Here is a 25,669-nt window from a genome sequence, read left to right on the forward strand (position 1 = left end):
TAGCTTCTGCGTGCATATCAGCTAGAAAGATGTGTCGGCATCGAGTAATTGTCTCTGGCCCCCTCCCAGTTAGGGGGAGTGATGAGCTCTACAGCAGAGTCTCACAACTCAATCGCTGGTTGAAAACTGTTTTCTGCCCCTCCCAAAAGATAGAATTTGTAGATAATTGGCCCTCTTTCTGGGACTCACCCACAAACAGGACCAAGCCTGACCTGCTGAGGAGTGACGGACTCCATCCTAGCTGGAGGGGTGCTCTCATCTTATCTACCAACATAGACAGGGCTCTAACTCCTCTAGCTCCACAATGAGAAATAGGGTGCAGGCCAGGCAGCAGGCTGTTAGCCAGCCTGCCAGCATAGTGGAGTCTGCCACTAGCACAGTCAGTGTAGTCAGCTCAGCTATCACCATTGAGACCGTGTCTGTGCCTCGACCTAGAACATGGCGGTGTTCGCTTTAGCAATCTCACTAGGATAAAGACCACCTCCATTCCTGTCATTACTGAAAGAGATCATGATACCTCACATCTCAAAATAGGGCTACTTAATGTTAGATCCCTTACTTCAAAGGCAATTATAGTCAATGAACTAATCACTGATCATAATCTTGATGTGATTGGCCTGACTGAAACATGGCTTAAGCCTGATGAATTTACTGTTTTAAATGAGGCCTCACCTCCTGGCTACACTAGTGACCATATCCCCCGTGCATCCCGCAAAGACGCAGGTGTTGCTAACATTTACGATAGCAAATTTCAATTTACAAAAAAAAAATGGCGTTTTCGTCTTTTGAGCTTCTAGTCATGAAATCTATGCAGCCTACTCAATCACTTTTTATAGCTACTGTTTACAGGCCTCCTGGGCCATATACAGCGTTTCTCACTGAGTTCCCTGAATTCCTATCGGACCTTGTAGTCATAGCAGATAATATTCTAATCTTTGGTGACTTTAATATTCAAATGGAAAAGTCCACAGACCCACTCCAAAAGGCTTTCGGAGCCATCATCGACTCAGTGGGTTTTGTCCAACATGTCTCTGGACCCACTCACTGTCACAGTCATACGCTGGACCTAGTTTTGTCCCATGGAATAAATGTTGTGGATCTTAATGTTTTTCCTCATAATCCTGGACTATGGGACCATCATTTTATTACGTTTGCAATTGCAACAAATAATCTGCTCAGACCCCAACCAAGGAACATCAAAAGTCGTGCTATAAATTCACAGACAACACAAATATTCCTTGATGCCCTTCCAGACTCCCTCTGCCTACCCAAGGACGCCAGAGGACAAAAATCAGTTAACCACCTAACTGAGGATCTCAATTTAACCTTGCGCAATACCCTAGATGCAGTTGCACCCCTAAAAACTAAAAAAAAATTCTCATAAGAAACTAGCTCCCTGGTACACAGAAAATACCCGAGCTCTGAAGCAAGCTTCCAGAAAATTGGAATGGAAATGGCGCCACACCAAACTGGAAGTCTTCCGACTAGCTTGGAAAGACGGTACCGTGCAGTACCGAAGAGCCCTTACTGCTGCTCGATCATCCTATTTTTCTAACTTAATTGAGGAAAATAAGAACAATCCGAAATTCCTTTTTGATACTGTCGCAAAGCTAACTAAAAAGCAGCATTCCCCAAGAGAGGATGACTTTCACTTTAGCAGTGATAAATTCATGAACTTCTTTGAGGAAAAGATTATGATTATTCGAAAGCAAATTACGGACTCCTCTTTAAACCTGCGTATTCCTCCAAACCTCCGTTGTCCTGAGTCTGCACAACTCTGCCAGGACCTAGGATCAAGAGAGACGCTCAAGTGTTTTAGTACTATATCTCTTGACACAATGATGAAAATAATCATGGCCTCTAAACCTTCAAGCTGCATACTGGACCCTATTCCAACTAAACTACTGAAAGAGCTGCTTCCTGTGCTTGGCCCTCCTATGTTGAACATAATAAACGGCTCTCTATCCACTGGATGTGTACCAAACTCACTAAAAGTGGCAGTAATAAAGCCTCTCTTGAAAAAGCCAAACCTTGACCCAGAAAATATAAAAAACTATCGGCCTATATCGAATCTTCCATTCCTCTAAAATTTTAGAGAAGGCTGTTGCGCAGCAACTCACTGCCTTCCTGAAGACAAACAATGTATACGAAATGCTTCAGTCTGGTTTTAGACCCCATCATAGCACTGAGACGGCACTTGTGAAGGTGGTAAATTACATTTTAATGGCATCGGACCGAGGCTCTGCATCTGTCCTCGTGCTCCTAGACCTTAGTGCTGCTTTTGATACCATCGATCACCACATTCTTTTGGAGAGATTGGAAACCCAAATTGGTCTACACGGACATGTTCTGGCCTGGTTTAGATCTTATCTGTCGGAAAGATATCAGTTTGTCTCTGAATGGTTTGTCCTCTGACAAATCAACTGTAAATTTCGGTGTTCCTCAAGGTTCCGTTTTAGGACCACTATTGTTTTCACTATATATTTTACCTCTTGGGGATGTTATTCGAAAACATAATGTAAACTTTCACTGCTATGCGGATGACACACAGCTGTACATTTCAATGAAACATGGTGAAGCCCCAAAATTGCCCTCGCTAGAAGCATGTGTTTCAGACATAAGGAAGTGGATGGCTGCAAACTTTCTACTATTAAACTCGGACAAAACAGAGATGCTTGTTCTAGGTCCCAAGAAACAAAGAGATCTTCTGTTGAATCTGACAATTAATCTTAATGGTTGTACAGTCGTCTCAAATAAAACTGTGAAGGACCTCGGCGTTACTCTGGACCCTGATCTCTCTTTTGAAGAACATATCAAGACCATTTCGAGGACCGCTTTTTTCCATCTACGTAACATTGCAAAAATCAGAAACTTTCTGTCCAAAAATGATGCAGAAAAATTCATCCATGCTTTTGTCACTTCTAGGTTAGACTACTGCAATGCTCTATTTTCCGGCTACCCGGATAAAGCACTAAATAAACTTCAGTCAGTGCTAAATACTGCTGCTAGAATCCTGACTAGAACCAAAATATTTGATCATATTACTCCAGTGCTAGCCTCTCTACACTGGCTTCCTGTCAAAGCAAGGGCTGATTTCAAGGTTTTACTGCTAACCTACAAAGCATTACATGGGCTTGCTCCTACCTATCTCTCTGATTTGGTCCTGCCGTACATACCTACACGTACGCTACGGTCACAAGACGCAGGCCTCCTAATTGTCCCTAGAATTTCTAAGCAAACAGCTGGAGGCAGGGCTTTCTCCTATAGAGCTCCATTTTTATGGAACGGTCTGCCTACCCATGTCAGAGACGCAAACTCGGTCTCAACCTTTAAGTCTTTACTGAAGACTCATCTCTTCAGTGGGTCATATGATTGAGTGTAGTCTGGCCCAGGAGTGGGAAGGTGAACGGAAAGGCTCTGGAGCAACGAACCGCCCTTGCTGTCTCTGCCTGGCCGGTTCCCCTCTTTCCACTGGGATTCTCTGCCTCTAACCCTATTACAGGGGCTGAGTCACTGGCTTACTGGGGCTCTCTCATGCCGTCCCTGGAGGGGGTGCGTCACCTGAGTGGGTTGATTCACTGTTGTGGTCATCCTGTCTGGGTTGACGCCCCCCCCCTTGGGTTGTGCCGTGGCGGAGATCTTTGTGGGCTATACTCAGCCTTGTCTCAGGATGGTATGTTGGTGGTTGAAGATATCCCTCTAGTGGTGTGGGGGCTGTGCTTTGGCAAAGTGGGTGGGGTTATATCCTTCCTGTTTGGCCCTGTCCGGGGGTGTCCTCGGATGGGGCCACAGTGTCTCCTGACCCCTCCTGTCTCAGCCTCCAGTATTTATGCTGCAGTAGTTTATGTGTCGGGGGGCTGGGGTCAGTTTGTTATATCTGGAGTACTTCTCCTGTCCTATTCGGTGTCCTGTGTGAATCTAAGTGTGCATTCTCTAATTCTCTCCTTCTCTCTTTCTTTCTCTCTCTCGGAGAACCTGAGCCCTAGGACCATGCCCCAGGACTACCTGACATGATGACTCCTTGCTGTCCCCAGTCCACCTGGCCATGCTGCTGTTCCAGTTTCAACTGACCTGAGCCCTAGGACCATGCCCCAGGACTACCTGACATGATGACTCCTTGCTGTCCCCAGTCCACCTGGCCATGCTGCTGCTCCAGTTTCAACTGTTCTGCCTTACTATTATTCGACCATGCTGGTCATTTATGAACATTTGAAAATCTTGGCCATGTTCTGTTATAATCTCCACCTGGCACAGCCAGAAGAGGACTGGCCACCCCACATATGCTCTCTCTAATTCTCTCTTTCTTTCTCTCTCTCGGAGGACCTGAGCCCTAGGACCGTGCCCCAGGACTACCTGACATGATGACTCCTTGCTGTCCCCAGTCCACCTGACTGTGCTGCTGCTCCAGTTTCAACTGTTCTGCCTTATTATTATTTGACCATGCTGGTCATTTATGAACATTTGAACATCTTGGCCATGTTCTGTTATAATCTCCACCCGGCACAGCCAGAAGAGGACTGGCCACCTCTCATAGCCTGGTTCCTCTCTAGGTTTCTTCCTAGGTTTTGGCCTTTCTAGGGAGTTTTTCCTAGCCACCGTGCTTCTACACCTGCATTGCTTGCTGTTTGGGGTTTTAGGCTGGGTTTCTGTACAGCACTTGGAGATATCAGCTGATGTACGAAGGGCTATATAAATACATTTGATTTGATTTGAGATATCTGTATGGGCTTTTTTGCATGGGCTGCATCTCAATCCGCCGATGTCGGCCTTCCGCATCTGCGGTGGAAAGTGGCAGAGCTACACACTGTTTGTCAGACCAGTAGACATTGAAAATTGATCTTCTCATGAAAACGTAGCGTCCGAACGGTTTAGCCGACTAACTAATATGACCACTATATGAAAAGATGAGACTCACGAACACGATGGTGTACTCCGTTTTTCTCTACGACCCCCACAAGCCCCATGGGACTGGTCTAAAATCAGTACCGCCGATGTGCCAACGTCTGTCTATAGCATCTGAACCGTTTGGGCTACAAACTAATATAACCCACAGGAGGTTGGTGGAACCTTCATTGAGGAGAACGGGCTTGTGGTAATGGCTGGAGTGGAATCAGTGGAAAAACAAAAAAACAGGTTAAATATGTGTCCAAAATAAGTAAAATATTTCCTGAGTGTTTTTATACTGTATCTCCTAGAGACACTTATTTCTAAATGTTTTTTGATTTAAAAAAAAAAAACTTTTCCATTTATGAATGTCTTATTCAATGCATTTCTATGGGTTATAGTAGTAAAGCCCAAATCCAATATTTTATCAAATAATTTAAAAACAATCCTAAATTCTAAGTGATACATGGTATGACAACTTTAAAACAATTTGTTACGTTAGTTTCACAACCGTGCTTGTTTAGAGCTCCCTCATAATCGGTTCAGAGACAACACAAGTTGACACATTCCAGAGTGGACTTGGCTCCCCATCTGTCGGCTTACCTTGGTTTAGTCAATCATTAATCACTGCTATCAGGAAAGCATCGTTCAGACGACAGGACGCCATCTCAACACGGAACTGACAAGACACTCGTCAAGTGTCCGTCCTCTGAGAATAGAAAAACAAAGTCTCGTCCTTTATTACATCAGTCTTTCTATACGAGGTCAGTTAGTTCAAAAGTAATTGTCCCTCCCTAAATTTGAGACCTACTCTAAATTTTGTCCTATTCATAATACGTCTAGGGTTTGTGGTGTTAGTGGGAACTGTGCTCTCTGAGAGGATGAGGAGAGGAGTTAACTGCAGCTGGTTAGGAGCAGAGATCCCGCTGTCCTGGGAGTTCTTCAGTGGTAAGACCAGCATTTATGTATTCACATAAACTGTATGGGCTATGTTTTTGACTGGCCAGAGATTTTACAGTCATTGGATCTGATACATATCAGGTTCTGTGTGATAAAGGTCTGTGCTTGAAGAGACCAACATTTTCTTTCTATGCCAAAAACGGCACAATGCTTTGTCTATGTGCAATATTGGTGTTTTCCGTCTTAGATTCTGAGTGATGCTAACTGAGCCATTTTCTGCTACACCAACCCTGCTAATGTGTTGGGGCATTTCCGCCTGAGACTTACCTCACACCTGTGTGTCACCAGTGTTTATGATAATGTTAGCTCTAGTGTTGTTTTCTGGGAACTGTATGTGTTGTATATGATTTGTCCCACCACAAGTCCTTGTGTTGTGCGTTTGTACCCAGTGATCAAGGATGAGCTATGGCTGTTTCTCATTCCTGCTGGGTTCGCTGTGGTCATGCTGGCCCTGTTCCTAGAAGAGGTGGGCTTCTTCCTGCGTCACGTGCCCTACTCCAGACGCCGGCACCTCTACCTGTGGATACTGGGCATGTACCCGGTAAAGGGACCTCTCATTTTTGCCAAACATTTCAATTGTTTCGGATAAGTATTTGTACATTGTGTCATTGTTGCCTAACTACACTCATTCTCTTTCGATCAGGTCTTTGGCTTAACCTCAATCATTGCGCTGTACGTTCCTCGCTCCTCCTCACTATGTAGCTTCATAGCTTCTCTGTAAGTATCGAGTACAACCTCTTTCTGACCATCACTTTGTTTTGTGTACTAATTTACATTGTTCACGTCATTCTGGGCTAAAACTTCCATCAGTAAAACTATCTCTCCATTTGTCGTTCTCGCTCTGAAGGTACCACTCCATTACTTTGCTAAAGTTTATGGGGCTCATCACAGACTTCTTTGGGGGTAAGGCCCGCATGCTGGAGATCTTAGCTGGAGAGCAGGTGTCTCCGGATCCGTTCCCATGTTGCTGCTGCTGTTGCCTCCCTATGATAGCCATCAACAGGTACTTTATAACTGGGTGTCCTCCTCATTGTGCGCATCCATATCGTGATAATGATAGATTCATAAGATGTGGCCACATCGCAATAATGATAGATAAACAATATTGCTGTAATGGCCACATATCACAATATTGATAAATGCACACTATATCACCATAATCTCCCATGTTGCGATAATGATAAATGCACATATATTGCCGTAATCACCTTGCCCACTACCTCTCCCTGCATAGGACCAGTCTGGGATGGATGATGGCTGCTGTGCTGCAACTGTCTGTGGTCAGAACCATCCTGTTCTTTGTCACTCTGGTCCTCTGGACAGATGAGCAGTATGACTATGGAGATGTGAGTGGAATGCATATATCACAAGACATATTTGCATTGTAACCAATTTATTTTTGTCCTTAATTTAACCAAATGAGTCCCTGGTTAAGTCAATTAGTTCATTTTATATATATATATATATATATATATTTTTTTTTTTACCATATCCATGCAATTTTTCACAGGTGGATTATGCCAATCCCAATATGTACATGAATGTCATCATAGGCGTGTCTACCTTCTTGTCCTTCTATGGCCACCTGCTGTTTTACAAGGCCACCAAAAAGGCCTTGCCTGGCTATGGGCTGAGGGCCAAATTTGTCTGTATCATTGTAGTGTTGGTGCTGTGTGGCCTTCAGAGTGGAATCCTGGAGACCATGGGGGCCCTGGAGGTGGTGCCCTGCACCCCTCCCTTCTCTGTCCTCATGCGTTCCCAGCGTAAGTGCACTGCGATGGAAGTCCTCCCCCATACATCTCCCTCTCAACATCATCTCCATGTCAATATTGTAACAGTGGAGATACATGTTTATTATGAAATTATCAATGTGACATTGGTGGTAACTTTTTCTATTTTATTCTCTTCCTCTCTCAGTAATTTACCACTACTCTGTGATTGTGGAGATGTTCTGCATATGCCTCTTTGCCCGCCACACGTTCCGTAAAGTGGAGCCTAGTCTAGAGGAGGGCTTTGGGCTGGAGGAGAGGCCCCCCAGAGGCATGCTGATGGAGCAGGCTGTTCAGACTGAAGACGTGGTGCCACTCAGGGAGAACCCCTGGCCTTGCTGGGAAGGCGCCGGAGTCTCCAATCCCGACTGTATTAGGGACAGCAGTGAGGACAGCCTCTGTAAAGTCGAACACGCCCCTTTGGATTGCTTCCCTTTCCCTCTTCAACCGAGACGTCAAGAGACGGTGAGGCCAGAAAACGTAACTGATGAAAGTGGCACTTTGGAGTTGCCCAAACTGACTGTCACTGCTGACATCAATGTTGTAAAGTCTAGAAATGTTACTGTTGTATGACAACATGGAATGTACTGTCCTGGAATCTCCTGGTGGGAAGACAACATAGGGGTCACCTCCAGAAAATAGAAGAAACACGCCATACCGCTTGAGGTAACCTTAACCAGTTTGTTCCTTTTTGCGTATATTGACTGAGACTCTGGCTCAATGCATTCTATCTATTCCTTAGCTGAATGAAGATGGTAGCTACTGGTGTAATAGGCTGTTTTTTCCTACCCAGAGTTTTTCCCTACTTTTTATACTCTACATTTTGTTTTGCAATGTTATCTCAAAAAGCCAATAAACTCATTTTTAAAACGCCTGTTGCACAAATATTGCATATTTATTCATCGGTCTCTACGTCTCTAATGCCGTCTCTCAAAACGTACAAAAAATCTTTGGGGTTTGATATGAATTTGATTACCTTCATGGGTTAATGTAATGTTCAATTCAAAGTAAGCACTAATATAATCTGTTCTCATAACTGCCCCATGGGGTAGATGATATTGGCTCCCTATGAGCTTCTCACACCACATACATAGTAGGCTTCTGGCCTAACCTTCCCTCTGAAGTGCCTTGATACCAAAGATACACTATATATACAAAAGTAGATGGACACACCTTCAAATGAGTGGATTCGGCTATTTCAGCCACACCAGTTGCTGACAGGTGTATAACATTGAGCACACAGCCATGCAATTAACATAAACAAACATTGGCAGTAGAATGGCCTACTGAAGAGCTCAGTAACTTTCAATATGGCACCTTCATAGGATGCTACTTTTCCAACAAGTCAGTTCATCAAATTTCTGCCCTGCTAGAGCTGCTCCAGTCAACTGTACGTGCTGTTATTGTGAAGTGGAAATGTCTAGGAGCAACAAAGGCACAGCCGAGAAGTGGTCGGCCACACAAGCTCAGAGAACTGGACCGCCAAGTGCTGAAGCGCATATCGCGTCTGTTTTCGGTTGCAACACTCACTACCCAGTTACAAACTGCCTTTGGAAGCAACGTCAGCACAATAACTGTTGGGAACTTCATGAAATAGGTTTCCATGGCTGAGCAGCTGCACACAAGCCTAAGATCCCCATGCTGAATGCCAAGCGTCGGCTGGAGTGGTGTAAAGCTCGCCGCCATTGGACAATGGAGCAGTGGAAACGCTTTCTCTGGAGTGATGAATCACGCTTCACCATCTGGCAGTCCGACGGACGAATCTGGGTTTGGCGGATTCCAGGAGAACGCTACCTGCCCCAATGCATAGTGCCAACTGTAAAGTTTGGAATAATGGTCTGGGGCTGTTTTTCATGGTTCGGGCTTAGTCCCATTGAATGGAAATCTTAACACTACAGTATACAATGACATTCTAGCTGATTTTGTGCTTCCAACTTTGTGGCAACAGTTTGGTGAAGGTCCTTTCCTGTTTCAGCATGACAATGCCCCCATGCACAAAGTGAGTTCCATGCATAAATCGGTGTGGAAGAACTTGACTGGCCTGCACAGAGCCCTGACCTCAACAGCATCGAACACCCTTGGGACGAATTGGAACGCCAACTGCGAGCCAGGCCTAATCGCCCAACATCAGTGCCCGAGCTCACTAATGCTCTTGTGGCTGAATGGAAGCAAGTCCCCGCAGCAATGTTCCAGCATCTTAGTGGAAAGCCTTCACATAAGAGTGGAAGCTGTTATAGCAGCAAAGGGGGGGACCAACTCCATATTAATGCCCATGATTTTGGAATGAGATGTTCGATGGGCAGGTGTCCACATATTTTTGGCCATGTAGTGTACTGTAGGTCTCATATTGTCAAATATGTCAAACAAATATGAAGTAGTTTACGTCCCCCAGGCATGTAGTGAGAGCCACGTTTTGAAACAATGTGTCTACTGTGACCTCTTAGTGATACACATTTTTCCAATGGTTTAATTAATAAATAAGAATATACATGTATTCCCCCCCCCCCCCCCCAATATTATCTGAACATTAGAGTGAGAATATGCATATTCTTCTCTTTCCATACCTTGCTGACCTTGCAAAAATACTTACATCCTTACAAAGCTTCGCATGCAGCAACAGTTTTTTGCTGCTCCAATAGAAATACAGCTATAATATGCTCCATCCAATCAACAGCATGAAACAGCTGCTTCCTCGAAAGTCTTTACCCCAATCGAAGGATTGTTCCATTTTGGCGGTGCGGAAAACATGGCGGAAGATTTGAACGGTAAGGAGGGTGGGAAGTTAATACATGTATATTTGTTGTGTTTTGAGGTTATTGTGGCTGTTTGAACTGATCAAATGTTACACTTAATTCTGTGACCTTTAATACACGCTTGTCATTGAATATTTAGCATTGATAAAGCAATAACAATGACATTGAGTAAGCAGCTCTATCTGCGCACTTCGATTGTGTGGTCTTTTAAAAAATAAATTGTAGCGGATAACGTTTTAATTAAAAGCTAAACGAATGCATACGGATATCGAATAACTAGTAACTAAATGATCGTAAGCTGTATGGCACTATAAAGCGTAAATTCGAGGAAAATCGGACCTGTTTTCAGACAGCCATAGCTACTTGCAAACAACGGAGAACTTCATAACGCGCCAAAACACAGACCTCGTTGAGGAGCTAGTTAGCTAGAAATGTCTGGCAGTGTCTGCAAGCTGTCTTGCAAGCGTTTCACATAACACGTTAGCCTGCACAATTCCAAATTAAAACAAATAAGTATATGTTTAAGCTGAGTATATTTAATTGTCTCGTTCATTTGTTGCCTTCTAAACCCAACTCAGTTGGCAACTATTAGCTAACGTAGCTAGCTAAACATGGTGGCTACAATTACAACATTGCAGGTTGCAGCGTATCTTGCAAGCTGTCTTTGGACGACCTGCAGGCTGTCTGCCGCCGGGAAAGGCTCCACTGTAAAGAACTACAGGTGAACAAGCATAACATCGATGACTATGAGGTTGAGTACCTCTGTGACTACAAGAAGTCTAAGGTGAGTGAATTAATTCACAATGGGACTATGAAGGCTGGGACAAGTCCTCCGTAGAGTTATCTCGAGCATTGCAACTGTCAGTTGGTGTGGTTCCTTTAACTTTTGGTTTCATATGGATACTGAGAGAGACAGCAGTTACAGCACGCAATGACTACATCAAGCTTGTAAACTCGACACATTTATGTGGTGCATTTTTCAGTTTGTTTTGGTTTCAGATGATTTTGTACTCAATAGAAATGAAGGGTAAAACATGTAGTGCCATTTTGGAGTACAGGCAATCCGGAATGAATTGTGAATAATGAGTGAGAAAGTTAGAGGCACGAAGGTCATAACCCCAAGACATGCTAACCTCTCACAATTACCAATAACAGGACAGGTTAGCATCTTTTGGGGGGGGGTTGTTGTGCATGATATTTATCCCTCTAACTTTCTCACTCATTAATAACTATTCATTAATGTAGAAGTGTTTTGAAACATACTCTATTCATATTTACAATAAGTGGCTCCAAAATGACTATTAAAGCTGACAGTTTGCACTTTAACCTCATAGGCATTGTATCATTTAAAATCCAAAGTGCTGGAGTACAGAGCCAAAACAACAACAACAAATGTGTCGCTGTCCCAATACTTTTGGACCTCATTGTAAAATGTACCATGATTAATATAATTATATTGTGGCTTAATACGCAATCCAAGTCATGTGTCCTCTTGTCATCTATCAGGAGCAGGAGTTGTACCTGGTCAAATGGAAGGGCTTCCCTGAGTCGGCCAACACTTGGGAGCCCCGCAAAAATCTCAAGTGCAAGAAGCTGATGACTCAGTTCCATGAGGACATGGAGCGTGAGCTGAGGCGGCAAAAGAGACGAACCACCTGTCCCAAGCGGCTGGACAAGGACGTAGCCTGGATCCTGGTGCAGAAAGCCAAACTCCGCCAGAGGCTCCAGCGCTGGGAGGCCGACTTGAACAAGACGCGCAACCACCCAGGCCGCATCTTTGTCCTGAACGAGGTGGACCTGGACGGCCCGCCCAGGGACTTCACCTACATCAACACCTATAAGGTGGGCGAGGGCATCGTGCTCAATGAGATGGCCGTTGGCTGTGAGTGTAAGGACTGCTTCAGTGATCCGGTCGGAGGCTGCTGCCCCGGGGCCTCCCTCCACCGCCTGGCCTACACTGACAAGGGCCAGGTGCGAGTGCGTGCCGGGGAGCCCATCTACGAGTGTAACACCCGCTGCAGCTGCGGTTCTGACTGCCCCAACCGAGTGGTCCAGAAGGGCATTCCATTCGACCTGTGCATCTTCAAGACTGGGAACGGCCGAGGCTGGGGCGTGCGCGCACTACAGCACATCAAAAAGAACACCTTTGTCATGGAGTACGTTGGAGAGGTAAATAGTATAAAGTATTGGCCAATACTTTAGGTCAAATGTATTGGCCTATGTCAACTGCATTTACCAGAATGAGCTATTCTGTCATGAAAATGTATAAATTGGATTGGAGTAATGGACAAAGAACATTAGTCAAACGTTGTGCTAGTGCTGTGTTTCTATTACGGGTGTTTGTGAACAGTTTCTGAAGTGGTGTGTGCATCTTGTTTGTCAAGATCATCACATCGGACGAGGCGGAGAAGAGAGGACACCTGTACGACCGGCAGGGCGCCACCTACCTGTTTGACCTGGACTACGTGGAGGACGTTTATACAGTAGACGCTGCTCACCATGGCAACATCTCCCACTTTGTCAACCACAGTGTGAGTGGCACATTATCATATATGTTCACCTTTCAAACCCTGAGGCATACCTGCAGAGTAGCCAAAGCACCATGTCGTACCTTTTTGGTAGTAGTATATTTTAGTATTCTAGATCTAAATGAAAGCAGTCGCATCGTAGACACCGCAGAATGGAAGCAGTTCAACCCATGGATGTTATAGTGTTGCACTGTAATATGCTTCCTCAAACAGCATGAAGTGCAGCAAATTTGTCTATTATAGAGCATGTTTTCTCAAAGTTGTATGAAAATCTGAATAGAATTGTGTTTATGAATGTATTATAAGCAGTAGGCTATTCTGAAATAAAGCATTAATTGCTGTAATGTGACCTTAAAGTATGGACCTTTTAAGTTGTCTCTTCTCTGTTTTGCAGTGCAACCCCAACCTGCAAGTATACAACGTATTTATAGACAACCTGGATGAGAGGCTCCCGAGGATAGCTTTATTTTCAACACGCCCCATCAGGGCAGGAGAAGAGCTCACTTTTGACTACAAGATGCAAAGTAAGTGTGACGATACTAGGAAAAATATATATTTTTACATTCAAAAATGTAAATACAAAGCAGACCAATTGCTTTGGTCCTTTAAAAACCTGCTATATGTAAAATATATAGTGTATTATAACTTAGAAAATAAATACATGGGACTCTGGATGACAACATAATGATGTTTGTTTCCAACATTATGGCTGTTTTCCTAAAGAAGGTAAATCTGCTTTGTGTTTTGTTTACTTGTCACGATACTAATGAGTATCGCGATTCTGGTTTCGTCCCGGCTCTACTAGCATGACCTCAACATGACAGTTTACACATTAAAGGTACAGCTACTGTTACTAATATCAACCGAAAGCAACAAGTCACTTGATTTTCCAACAGTTGATCACCACGTGGGTGATTCTTTCGAGCAGCAAGCCCACAGCACGATAGGTAGTGAATTTATCAACATCCAATATAGCATCGGCTGGAAGCTATCGTGAGCCTCTATTGGTAATCGTGATGCAATATCACTGGAGATTTGCATAGAGTTCAGCTTTCTCAATTGTTTTGCATCGCTCTCTTCGCTTTGCACATTTCACCTGGCTCATTGAAAATGAATAGGCTCTTGTCATTTTGTCATCACCCATCACTGCTAGTGTGCATTGCAGGTAACTTGCTAGCTACTTTCACTAACTATAAAGGTGGGAGTGGGCATCAAATGTGTCATATTACCTAAACTCAGTCCTTTCAGGGCTAGGTAGGAGAGTGCAATTGGGAAAACCCTTTTTTTTTGTACTACAGTAACACATTAATTACATTGATTTATACAATTTCAATGAACACTGGACATTTCAACATTAAACTTTATTTAGCGTTTCAGTCTTGAGTGTGTTTGATTGCTTGGGAAAAACAATTTTCATATTTGGCTTGTTAAGCAGTTTGACAATTATGTGGTGCAGGTGAGCTAACCATAACGCATATATCTCAGATGTGCTGTCTTGGCTGAATTTGACTCTTGACATTGTCATTGCAGTTGATCCAGTTGATGCGGAGAGCACAAGGATGGACTCAAATTTCAGTTTAGCGGGACTCCCAAGCTCTCCCAAAAAGCGTATTCGGGTGGAGTGCCGGTGTGGATCTGACACATGTCGGAAGTATCTCTTCTGATATGGATTGTAAACGGAACATCAAAGCTTGAACAGACACTGTGTAATATTTCGGGGAGTTATGAAAATTGTACGGCTTTATTTGTATTTGTCAACTTTTTCTTTTCTTTTTTTACTTTCATCAACTTTTAAGCCTCGTTGGTGCGTTGGGTGATATGCTGCATTTTTGTAATATTATTCTTTTTTTTAAACTTCATTTTAAATGTCCCCAAATGTATCTAGTATGTTGGTAAACCATTTTAGTAAAACAATGGCCAATATGACCTAAATGAACCCGCTTAAACATACATTTTACACATCTGGATTTTAGAATTTCTTCAGCGCTTACATATCTGTTGTGCACTTGTCATTTTGTCCGTGTTTGAGAATTCAAAATCTCAACCTATAAATTCAGTGGAACATAGTCACTGCAAATTCTATGGTGCCCAGTCATTTTCACTAGCAGTTCTTCCTGTCTCAAGTTTATTGAGCTTCAAGCCTCGTTGTTGGAAAGAAACATAAGGTGTAAAAGGTGTGCTTTTATACTGATATGCTTTCAATGACTTGAGAAAATGATTAAGTTGCAATTCTTCCCCACTTCTTGTAAGATAGTGCTGTATTTTGTCCTGAAATAATGTTTTGGAATTTTGTGTACCTCCAAACTGTCCTAGTGCTTTTTTTGTTTTTGAATTGCCCTACTTTTTCTTAAATGTGAATGAATCCCCCCTGATACTCCCGTTTTGTTGTCCTTCAATTGGTTGTTTGTGAGCTGCAGTATAATTTCACAACAAGCCACACCATGAAACAGCTCTCCATGGTTTAACCTATTCGTGAATCAGATGAGAAATGTCCTTTGTGTGGAAGTCAATATTATTGTTCATGTAGTAATGTGATGGCCAAACAAAGCTGTTCCTTTTTTATTTTATTTTTTCCGTAGTCATTTATATTTAACTTTTTTTTAAATTCACGTTCATTTGTATCAAAAATATTTTTTAAGGTTTACAGCCAGCAAAAACATTGTAAATAAAAGTTTTAATCTGATTTATTCTTCTGGACAATATTTTGAGTGATGCAGCACTAAAAGTGTAATGTAAATGTAGCTGAATCAAAATGTAATGTTTACAATTCATTTGAGTACAACCTCCACACCACTAGATGGTGCAGCTGCATTCCTATGACTTCACATCAAATCCCCCAATAATATGGTGCTGCTGTAGCTACAGTGAGTGTACAAAACATTTAAGAACAACTTACTTATATTGAGTCCCCCTCTTGTCCTCAGAACAGCCTCAATTTGTCAGGGTATGTACTCCAAAAGGTGTCGAAAGCATTCCACAGGGATGCTTCCCACAGTTGTCAAGTTGGCTGGATGTCCTTCGAGCGGTGGACCATTCTTGATACACACGGGAAACTGTTGAGTGTGAAACCTAGCAGCGTTACAGTTCTTGACACAAACCGGTGTGCCTGGCACCTACTACCATACTCTGTTCAAAGGTACTTAAATATTTTGTGTTACCCATTCACCCTCTAAGTGGCACACACAATCCATGTCTCATGGCTTAAATCCTTCTTTAACCTGTATGTTCCCCTTCATCTACAGTGATTGAAGTGGATTTAACAAGTGACATCAATAAAGGATAGCTTTCACCTGGTCAGAATGTAGATATTTTAGGTTTTTAAACTCATCAAGCAATGGTGTTCTCATTTATTATATATATATTTTTTTACATATCTAAAAACCTGTAGCATGATTTCTATACTGGTGATACCCAATAACTGAAAATGTATACTTTCCTTTTATAGTTGTCCTGACATTAAGTATTAGCACTAGCTCAATTGGCAAAAATATGACATGTCTGGGTCGACAGTAATTTTGTTCTATCAACATTTAGACAGCAATACCTGTATTTTCCATCCGTCTTTCAGTGAAGAGTAGTGCTTGTCCCTCTATGTATGTCTCACACACAACACACTCCTCCCTCTCTGTCCCTCCACTGCCTGTTCTTACCTCCCACTCTATCAGATGAAATCACCAGGCCACAGCTCCCTCAGCTCTTGGCTCAAGGATATGTACTGGAGCTCTTTTTAGTCAAGGATGTATAGGCAGTAACTGGCATTAGTGAGCACAGCACAGGGCCTTTTCCCTTCCCCTCTCAATTTAGAGGAACTGCACATGTAAAAAATGTGCAATTTAATGGTTTAAGAAGACACACTCGTTGCATCAGGTTTTTGAATGAACCTCATTGGTTTTAGCACATTCAATTCTCTGTCAGGAACAGGCTGAGGGTGAAAAATACTTGAATAAGCATTTGCAGGACTGACATTTTTCAAAATGCAACGAGGCTGCTCCCTGTTAGCTATCATGGACTATCATATCTCAGTCCTCAGAATCTTCTGGTCAGGCAGTTGGCTCTGGTTAGCATTAGCTTTACTTATGAATTCAGATGTCTGCAGCAGAACCTGGGGCAGCAGGATACCCAAGGGGGGCTGCATTAGGCTAGGTGTCTGCTGGGTGAGAGGGCATGCCTGGGACCCTTGTTGAATTGGCTGGATTTATAGAGGATCAGAGATGGAAATGGAGAATTAACCAAAGCACCCAGATTGCTCCTGTCTGGAACAGGCATGTGCAAGAACAGGGATTTGATTATATGAATGGACTGACTAGAGAGTTGTTTTCAGGTTGCTCATCAACAATGATGAGCAACCTGTATGAGGATATATGACAAATATTAATTCTCTAAAGAACCATTAGAAATATCTAGATTTGTTTAATACTTTGGTCATATTGAAGAAAATATATACATTATTTTAACCTTTATTTAACTAGGGAAGTCAGTTAAGAACAAATTCTTATTTACAATGATGGCCTACCCCGGCCAAACCTGGACGACGCTGGGCCAATTGTGTGCCGCCCTATGGGACTCCCAATCATAGCCAGATGTGATGCAGCCTGGATTCAAACCAGGGACTGTAGTGAGTCCTCTTGCACTGAGATGCAGTGCCTTAGACCGCTGCGCCACTATGTACAGGTATGTCTATTTAATTTCAAGCATGTGGGATAGCATCAGTTGTAAGTTAAATTGAGGGGAAGCTTCCCAAGTTTGATGCCAAAAGTAGGTATAAAGGAAAGATGACATCAAAAATTGAAACATAGTTAATATTATGGATCTGCGAACTGATCATGAGCTTCTTTCTACCCACAAGTGCTGATCATCTAAAAGACAGATTAAATGACAAAATGTATGCTAATCTGGGGATTTGTAAACTCTTGACAACTTGGTGACCTTAAATATGGATAACAAGGCATGGAAAAGGAAGACTGTATGAACCCTGTGAACTCATACTTTTGTTGCGGGGTTATGTCCTCTTTCTGTTGCGTGGGCTAAAAAACAGTATGAGTGCAATACACAAAAGAAGTGTTAGCATTAATATCCCAGGTGAGGAGCAACATACTCTAGATGAGAATGTTTTATGCCCTGAATCAATATTCAAATGAATGTGACGTTACTCTTGACGACTGGTTGTAAATTTGGGTGTCTTGTCTTTGAATTCAAGGCATAGAATAAAATGTTGTACTTGCTCCATACTTTTACATCTTGTGTCCATATCTGCACATAAGGAATGTGTTACCTTTAGTAATTGCAATCTGTCAATAGTTTCAAAGGAAATTTATTTTTCATTACAAAAACCAACAACAAAAATCCTAAATGGCCAGAGACATGCTTAACAGCTCAACCATTTTCTTTTGAAATAATACAAGAAAGAAATGGAAATCACACACTCTGACTTGCTGCTTCCATAATATTTAGGGGTTTAAAGACATTTATATAGGTATCCTTCAAACCTCCTCTTGTATTTTACGTTTGATATTCATCTGCAGATTGTTCTGTGAGCTTTGACATTTTGGGGTCCAGTTTAAAGGGTAAAGTTTTTAAAAAGTGTTTAAGTTCTGAAATTCAGGATTTGTTCTACTATTCAGAGACTATTCTTATGATTCTGTATTTTCATATATTTCATGTATAATAACACTGTGGATGCACACGTGACATTTCTTATTTTAAATTCACAACATAAGTATGTATGTAGTCTCTCCACATACAGGGTCATAATAACTACAGCTACACTGTAAAATCCATGAACTTAGATGAAACATTAAATTAAATATTCAGAAGTCAAATTGGCTTTTGGATGGCTTTGGGCTTTGTAAAAGCCCAAACACTACAGAAGAGATAGAAATTGAACCAAAATGACTAACAAAATGCAGTGTATTTCAAACCAAACAAAAATCATGTATAACATTATTTTATATGATGTTATTCCTTTCACTGAGACACATTGGAAATGAATAAGAGTGCAATAATCATAGTGTCTGTGTGGATAGAACCACTCACCCCAAGACAATCTCAAACTGTCTTCAACCTTTATATTCCCATACAAGCAATAACATAATCCCCTTTCAGACAGAAGGCTCTGTAGTCCAATTTAGAGGAACTGCACGTGTAAAAAATTTGCAATTCAATGGTTTAATTAAGAGACACACTCGTTGCATCAGGTTTTTGAATGAACCTCATTGGTTTTAGCACATTCAATTCTCTGTGTCAGGAACAGGCTGAGGGTGAAAAATACTCGAATAAGCATTTGCAGGACTGACATTTTTCAAAATGCAACGTGTTTCTGGCCATTCCTATTCCCCAAATATCCTTGGTTTTCATCCCTCTAGTCTAGCCTCTAAACATACACACCATCATACTTACGTACAGAAACACTCACACACACATGCATGGTAAAAATATGATGACCGGGACCCCCCCCACACCACCCGCCTTCAATTCCAAGTTAGTCCATGGTCCATATAATACACATTAAATAGTACAGAGGTCACAGTTAATTTACAAAAGGTAGTGTGCCTGAAGCAACAAAAAAAGCACTGTCAGGCATTTCTGCTTATCAAAAAATCACTCCCGGTCTCCCTCCTTCCCCCCCAACACCAACCAACCCCAAAATTCACACATCTTTTTTCATTCCTTGTTTTCACAGATCAATACACAACACCAGACTCATCCCCTCCCACTGATAAGAGAAGAAACAACAACAAACATTCTGAAAGAAATCCACAATAATCCAGGAAGGGCTTTTGTTCATTCCATTAATTGTCCGTTTTGGATGAAAGTTTCCTCTGTCCTTTGTACACTCCAGTGTTACAATTTGGCAAGTGTTTTTTCTCTAATACCATCCTTGTTAAAGTTTTTGACAGGAGCTTTTACTTTTAGGTTGCGAGGGGGAGAGTTATGTGTTCCCACCAAAAGTCATTAATTACACAGTGTTGTGTTTCCCCATTAGTTGGAATAATCCCTTGGTGTTTAGTACTTCAACACATAGAGGCATACAGCTGTCAACTCTTTCTTGCATTGGTTAGAAACAAACCTTTTTTTCTTTTTCTTTTACAGAGTAAGGCCATAACCCAGATAATAGAAATAACAATTCAAAGTTATGTTGCTTTTTCACTGTTATTGTTAGTTTGTGTCATTGTTATTGTTTGCAGACAACAGTAGACAATTAGAAAACCAAAAGAAACATACAGTTGTACCCACAAAGGGATAGTATCACGTTCCAAACCTCTCCTTGACATTCACTTAAAATATTACATTCTCTGTGTCCTGGCCTACACCTGGTTAGCACTCTGGTTCAATTCTAAATCATGTTAAGAAAAAAACAATTGATTTATCATACTCCAATGTGCAAAAACATAAATGGGCAAGTTTCCCCCCCACCCCTCTTCCAAGACCTTCGTGTGAAGTGATGATGTCATCAAATATAAAGAACTTTATCCTATCTGAAGATATTAACATTCTGATTTAGCTTTTATGAACATTACTATCAACTGTCTTTTTAAACAATTTGCGAGATTTCCAAGGTGTTCAATCATCTGTAACAATACCACCTGCAGCAACAGGAATTTAGAAAGAGCACTGAGCATTTTCTGTCAATGTATCATTGGTTTTCTGTTATAAAATGGACTCAGATTCTCATAGTTTGTCCTTGATTGGGGCATTGTTTTGTTTAAAAGTTATCCTCAGGAATCATGGGATAACACAAATATCACCTAAACATGCACTTCATAATTCTGTCTGACTATTAACACTTCACAATTAGTATCAACGCTAACGAACACAAGATCAAACTTTTCTCCACGGCAGCTCTTGTTAACACGTGTTTTTTCCCCCATCTCCTATTGTTCGCTGATTTGAGGTGCTCGTTAGACCAAATGAAAATGTTACTTGCACATTTTCGTAACGTATGACCATGCCAGAATAACTCGTGCTGACTTTCTATGATAGCCTCTTGTCAGTTTCTACTTCTGCCGACTTCACTAAATCTTGCATGTTTTCTTTCAAGGGTATTAGTTGTTCAAATCATCAAAATGAATGTAGATCTCAAGGTGGACAAATAGATAAACTTAATAATTCATCTGAGAAACACCACATAAACCCGTGAGAGTGCCTGAATATGCTATTCGTACAAAACTCATGTTTTGTATGTTTGACTGATGCCTTTGATTCAAGCAGTTGAAGGAAGCAGTTTCATATTTGTTCCACATTAAAAGTAAGAATACATACATGCATCTGAGATGGACACTTTTGTTGTTGGTTCAGTCTCCTATTCTTTCTGTGTGGAGAAGGCCATTTATATAAATAAAAACAAGTAAAAAAATGGCAGTTAGCAGTTTAATATAACTGATCTAAAAATTAATCCAAATCTATAAACTGAAGTCAAAGGTGTTTTTGGTTTGATAATAAAATGTGGAAATCATACATTCTTTCTATAATAATTTTAGACCAACAATTGGTTTCATGGTTTCTACACTGCAGCAACCACATGCCTGTTACTGTGTGTAATAATCCCCCAATAATACTTTAGAAAAACAATTTATAACATCCCAAATAAGCTTGAAATACCTCTGCTCTCCTCTGACAAGGAGAAACCCAAATACATCACATGGAGGTGAATGGAATTCTGACATTTTAACCTCTTCAACAGTTCCAGACTGACACCCACCCCTTTTAAATCATCTTGCACTGAATCAAAGGCCACAAAAACTCAAATGGTCCCTCAGCCAACCAAACAACCCCCCAGGTAATGACAACGACCGCCCACCGTCCCCCTCACATGACGCGATAAGGCTCTCGGGGCAGATGAGGTTTAGTCCTACAGCTGGCTGGCAGGTGTGCCAGGAGCCCCTTCTTCAGGTCCTTGTTGAGGAAGAAGCAGACAATGGGGTTTACCCCTGCCTGGGCAAAGCTCATCCATACGGTGGTGGAGAGGTACCGGTGCGGTATGATGCAGGCCTTGACAAACACCCGCCAGTAGCAGGCCACTATGTAGGGTGACCACAGCACCAGGAACAACAGGGTGATCATGTAGAACATCCTGCCGAGCTGCTTCTCCGCCTTGAACTCCTCCATGCCCAACAGGCGCCGGTTCTGGTTGTGCAAGTTCTGCCGGATGCCCAGCAGGGTGGGCGGCATGGGGCCCCGACCAAAGCCTGCGATCCAGTTGGCTGCCGCCTGGCCGGTGGCGCCAGGCCCGTGGAAGGTCCAGTTTTGGCTAATAGCTGGCACCATCTGGACGGGCTTCATCTTGCGGTGCTTGTACTCGAAGAGCAGCAGTTTCATGTAGACCACATGCGTGGCCAGGATCAGCACAGCCAGCATCAGCATAAAGCCCAGTGTGTCGTTTGCCTTGAAGTAGCGGTGCTCGAAGATGCACTGATCCTCCTCGCGGATGAACTTGTAGGTGCCCACATCAAAGACAGGTGGGAAGGCCATGGCCACTGACAGCGTCCACACCATGCACACCACCGCCACGCACGTCCAGAAGGTCATGCGCTTGGAGTAGAAGCGGTGGTGGGCGATGGCCATGTAGCGCGTCACGCTGATGCAAAACAGCATGAAGGCGGCATGGAAGCAGAAGAGCACGGCCATGAAAGCCACCACCTTGCAGCTGAGCACGCTGTAGGTCCAGGCCGAGCCGTTCTTGATGGACACCAGCACGAAGGGGAAGCAGACGGCCGAGCGGATGGTGTCGGCCAGGCACAGATCCAGCAGGAAGTAGTAGGGGGCCTTGTGCAGTGCCCGGTCCCTGAGGACCAGCAGAGACACCACCAGGTTCCCCACCAGGCTGATGCAGATGATTAGCCCCAGTAGGACCAGTTTGATGTAGGTGGACACAGCTGACGATGGGCCCCCGACTGCCATTCCTCCCGTCGTGGCCACCACCGCCGCCAGGGGACCGCCGAGCCCCTCACTGGTCTCGTTGCCATTGGCCATCCCTTTGTCTCCCAGGTTATGCCCTCTTCTCTCCTGAAATCCACTCCTCCTTCTCCCTCTCCTCCTCCGCCTCCTCCTCCAGCTGCCCTTTTGTTCGTCCTCGTGGTTGCCTCTCCTTTTGATCTCACATGGAACCGGAGCACTTCAGTCCGCATTGCCCCATTTTTCACTAAGCCCCTTGTTTCCTGTAGCTCTACCTCTCGTGCCTCTTCTTCTCACAGCTTCAGCTCCTGTAAACAGGAAGTAAGAACAGCAAGCATTAAACGTTTGGATGGACTTCCATGTCTGACATCAGTGTGGAATAATACAGTGTAAGCGTTTGCAGGGAGTATACTGTATAAGGTTAATATGAGAGGTGTGTGTCTCTTGGCTTTTCTAATAGTAAAATACAATGCTTTTATGATTCCAGCATTGGCCTAGCTGGACTGCAGCAGTTGTTTTGTAAAATGTCATAATTTCCAGGAAGTGGTGGTTATGATATGCAATGATTACTTAACTGTCAATATCGTGCTAGGCCAATATGGAGTTAGGTAAGAGTATGAAGTGTTAGACATAGCAACCGTGTAACTACCTATATGTAGATGATTAGCCCTAGTAGCCCCAGTTTACATACAGCGGGTTCCAGAATGATTGGATCCCTTGATAAGGATGAGCAAAAAATACGATATCATATAAATAATACAAATACTGAGCTAAATTGTATGCTCATTTAATACAAAAAATATGGAAGATATTTGTCAAAATTATTATTTGTCAAAATTGTTTTCAATACTCCAGCAGCATTTTTTACATTTCTATGTATGTCATTTAGCACAGTGGTTCCCAAACTCTGGGGCCTGTGGGTCCCCCCTCCCCCCCAAAATAAATAATACAACAAACTCACGCTGGCTTTCAATTTACTCTTAAAAGTTATAATAGTAGAATGCACAAGGTGCAATTTTGAAATTGGGTAGTGCATCATCAGTTCCTCTTGTCATGTCAGTCATTGCAGACCTTACAGAGCTGTTAATAATTTGTCAGAAATGTCCAGATCAACTAGCCCATGTCAGCTAACATTTTTTTAGCCCATACATACTGTTGTACATTTTTTGTCAGTCAAATATCACATGACATGGCAAAATTTATAGAATTGCAAGAAAATTTGCTTTAAAACTGAAAAATGTTCTTTGCACCCTGACAAAATGTGTAGAATTGCAAGAAATAAGCTTTAAACCTGCAAAATTCTCTGAACAGTGATGAACAGTGATGGTGCCCATAGAAATAGACGTGATGTTCCCCAATGCTGGAAAGGGGGGCCCCGAATGAAAAAGTGTGGGAACCCCTGTTTTAAGACAGCTATTTATAACTATTCAGAAATCTCCAGATCAACTAGACCATGTCAGCTAACGATCCCTTAATAAAGATAAGGACAAAAGACTGTGTAAAATTAATAATACAAATACTGAGCTATACTGTATGCTACCAAAAAATAGAACAATTATATTATTTTATACTAATACAATTGCTCAGAGAAAGAGGTTTTGTTCAACAAGTAATAAAAAATATAGAAAAGATATTGATCAAAATGATTGGATCATCTGTTTTCAATACTCCAGCACCCTCCACCTGCGAGGATAATGACACTGAGCCTATTCTAAAATGTTTTATGACATTAAAGAACACATTGAGAGGGATCTTAGACCATTCCTCCATTCAGAATCTTTCCAGATCCTTTATATCCTTCATCTGTGCTTATTGACTGCCCTCTTCAATTCAAACAACACATTTTCAATGGGGTTCAATTCTGGAGACTGAGATGGCCATTGCAAAATGTTGATTTTGTGGTAAATTAACAATTTCTTTGTGGATTTTGGTGTGCGCTTGTGGTTATTGTCTTGCTAGAAAATTCACTTGCGGCCTCCGGGCAGAGGCAACCAGGTTTTCGACTTGGAATGGTCTAATGTCCTTCCCAATATGTTCTCCAATCTCATAAACATTTTAGAAAAAGGTTCAGTGACTTTATCCTCGCAGGGTGCTGAGCCACTAGGCAAAAATGGAGGAAAACTAAAATTCCGGAAAACCTATTATCCTTTCACTCCCTCCTCTTTACCGTCTCTTCTGTATCCTCTGCTAAAGCCACTTTCTATCACTCTTAATTCCAAGCCTCTGCCTCCAACCCTGGGAAACTATTTTCCACCTTCTCCTTCCTCCTTAATCCTCCACCTCCTCTCCCTCCTTCCTCTCTTGATAAAAAGGTTGATGACATCCACTCCTCATTCACTCAGCATACTGAGTCCACTGGTCCCACTCCCACAGAACTCCCCTACGCCTTGACCTCTTTCTTCCTTCTCTCTTCAGCTGAAATCCTGCTGAAATCCAGCTGCCCGACAACCTGCCAACTCGACAGCCATCCCCTCTTCCCTTCTCCAGACCATCTCTTGAGACCTTCTCCCATTCCTCCCTCATCAACTCATCCCTGACCACTGGCTGCATCCCCTCTGACTTCAGGATGGCCAGAGTATCTCTTCTCAAGAAACCAACACTCAACCCCTCTGATCGGTATCCCTTCATTCTTTTCTTTCCTAAACACTTGAGCGTGCTTTCTCTGACCAACTCTCTCGTTATCTCTCTCAGAACGATCTTCTTGACACTAATCAGTCAGACCTCAAGACGGGTCACTCAAATGAGACTGCTCTTCTCTGTGGCAAAGCTGACTCTCTCTCTCTCTGCTGTTCTCATCCTCCTCAATCTATCTGCTGCCTTCGACACTGTGAATTACCAGACCCTCCTCTCCACCCTCTCGGGATTGTGCGTCTCATGCTCTGCA

General features: G+C 42.6%; 3 protein-coding genes across 4 annotated transcripts; 2 read left to right on the forward strand and 1 right to left on the reverse strand.

Annotated features, from left to right (window-relative positions):
* Positions 1-944: 944 nt before the first annotated feature.
* On the forward strand, positions 945-8,487 carry LOC115101647 (organic solute transporter subunit alpha-like). 2 transcript variants are annotated; one of them, XM_029621108.2, is made up of 8 exons: positions 945-5,648; positions 5,728-5,832; positions 6,234-6,385; positions 6,488-6,561; positions 6,692-6,847; positions 7,079-7,190; positions 7,355-7,607; positions 7,762-8,487. In XM_029621108.2, exons 2-8 carry the CDS (start codon positions 5,766-5,768, stop codon positions 8,184-8,186), a joined length of 1,239 nt encoding a protein of 412 aa, XP_029476968.1. In that variant the 5' UTR covers positions 945-5,648; positions 5,728-5,765; the 3' UTR covers positions 8,187-8,487. The 2 variants fall into 2 exon arrangements, with proteins under 2 accessions (XP_029476968.1, XP_029476967.1); XM_029621107.2 differs by having other exon boundaries at positions 945-5,832.
* A 1,815-nt stretch (positions 8,488-10,302) lies between these two features.
* On the forward strand, positions 10,303-15,577 carry LOC115102224 (histone-lysine N-methyltransferase SUV39H1-like). Its single transcript, XM_029621919.1, has 6 exons — positions 10,303-10,378; positions 11,005-11,150; positions 11,873-12,535; positions 12,751-12,897; positions 13,289-13,418; positions 14,425-15,577. The coding sequence occupies exons 1-6, from the start codon at positions 10,360-10,362 to the stop codon at positions 14,556-14,558; spliced, it is 1,239 nt and encodes a 412-aa protein (XP_029477779.1). The 5' UTR covers positions 10,303-10,359; the 3' UTR covers positions 14,559-15,577.
* Positions 15,578-21,699: 6,122 nt separating this feature from the next.
* Positions 21,700-23,126, reverse strand: LOC115101648 (probable G-protein coupled receptor 173). Its single transcript, XM_029621109.2, has one exon. The coding sequence runs from the start codon at positions 22,861-22,863 to the stop codon at positions 21,700-21,702; it is 1,164 nt and encodes a 387-aa protein (XP_029476969.1). The 5' UTR covers positions 22,864-23,126.
* Positions 23,127-25,669: the final 2,543 nt, after the last annotated feature.

The sequence above is a fragment of the Oncorhynchus nerka genome, linkage group LG20, assembly GCF_034236695.1.
Source record: "Oncorhynchus nerka isolate Pitt River linkage group LG20, Oner_Uvic_2.0, whole genome shotgun sequence".
Classification (NCBI taxonomy): Eukaryota; Metazoa; Chordata; class Actinopteri; order Salmoniformes; family Salmonidae; genus Oncorhynchus; species Oncorhynchus nerka.

What these genes read in the sequence shown, in the direction of transcription:
- LOC115101647 (XM_029621107.2), top strand. Translation starts at nt 5,766, where the DNA reads ATGAGGAGAGGAGTTAACTGCAGCTGGTTAGGAGCAGAGATCCCGCTG. An exon ending in GTCCTGGGAGTTCTTCAGTG is followed by an intron (nt 5,833 to 6,233) that starts GTAAGACCAGCA and finishes GTTTGTACCCAG; the next exon opens with TGATCAAGGATGAGCTATGG. An exon ending in TGTAGCTTCATAGCTTCTCT is followed by an intron (nt 6,562 to 6,691) that starts GTAAGTATCGAG and finishes CTCGCTCTGAAG; the next exon opens with GTACCACTCCATTACTTTGC.
- LOC115102224 (XM_029621919.1), top strand. An exon ending in TCATGGAGTACGTTGGAGAG is followed by an intron (nt 12,536 to 12,750) that starts GTAAATAGTATA and finishes TTGTTTGTCAAG; the next exon opens with ATCATCACATCGGACGAGGC. An exon ending in TTTTGACTACAAGATGCAAA is followed by an intron (nt 13,419 to 14,424) that starts GTAAGTGTGACG and finishes TTGTCATTGCAG; the next exon opens with TTGATCCAGTTGATGCGGAG.
- LOC115101648 (XM_029621109.2), bottom strand. Translation starts at nt 22,863, where the DNA reads ATGGCCAATGGCAACGAGACCAGTGAGGGGCTCGGCGGTCCCCTGGCG.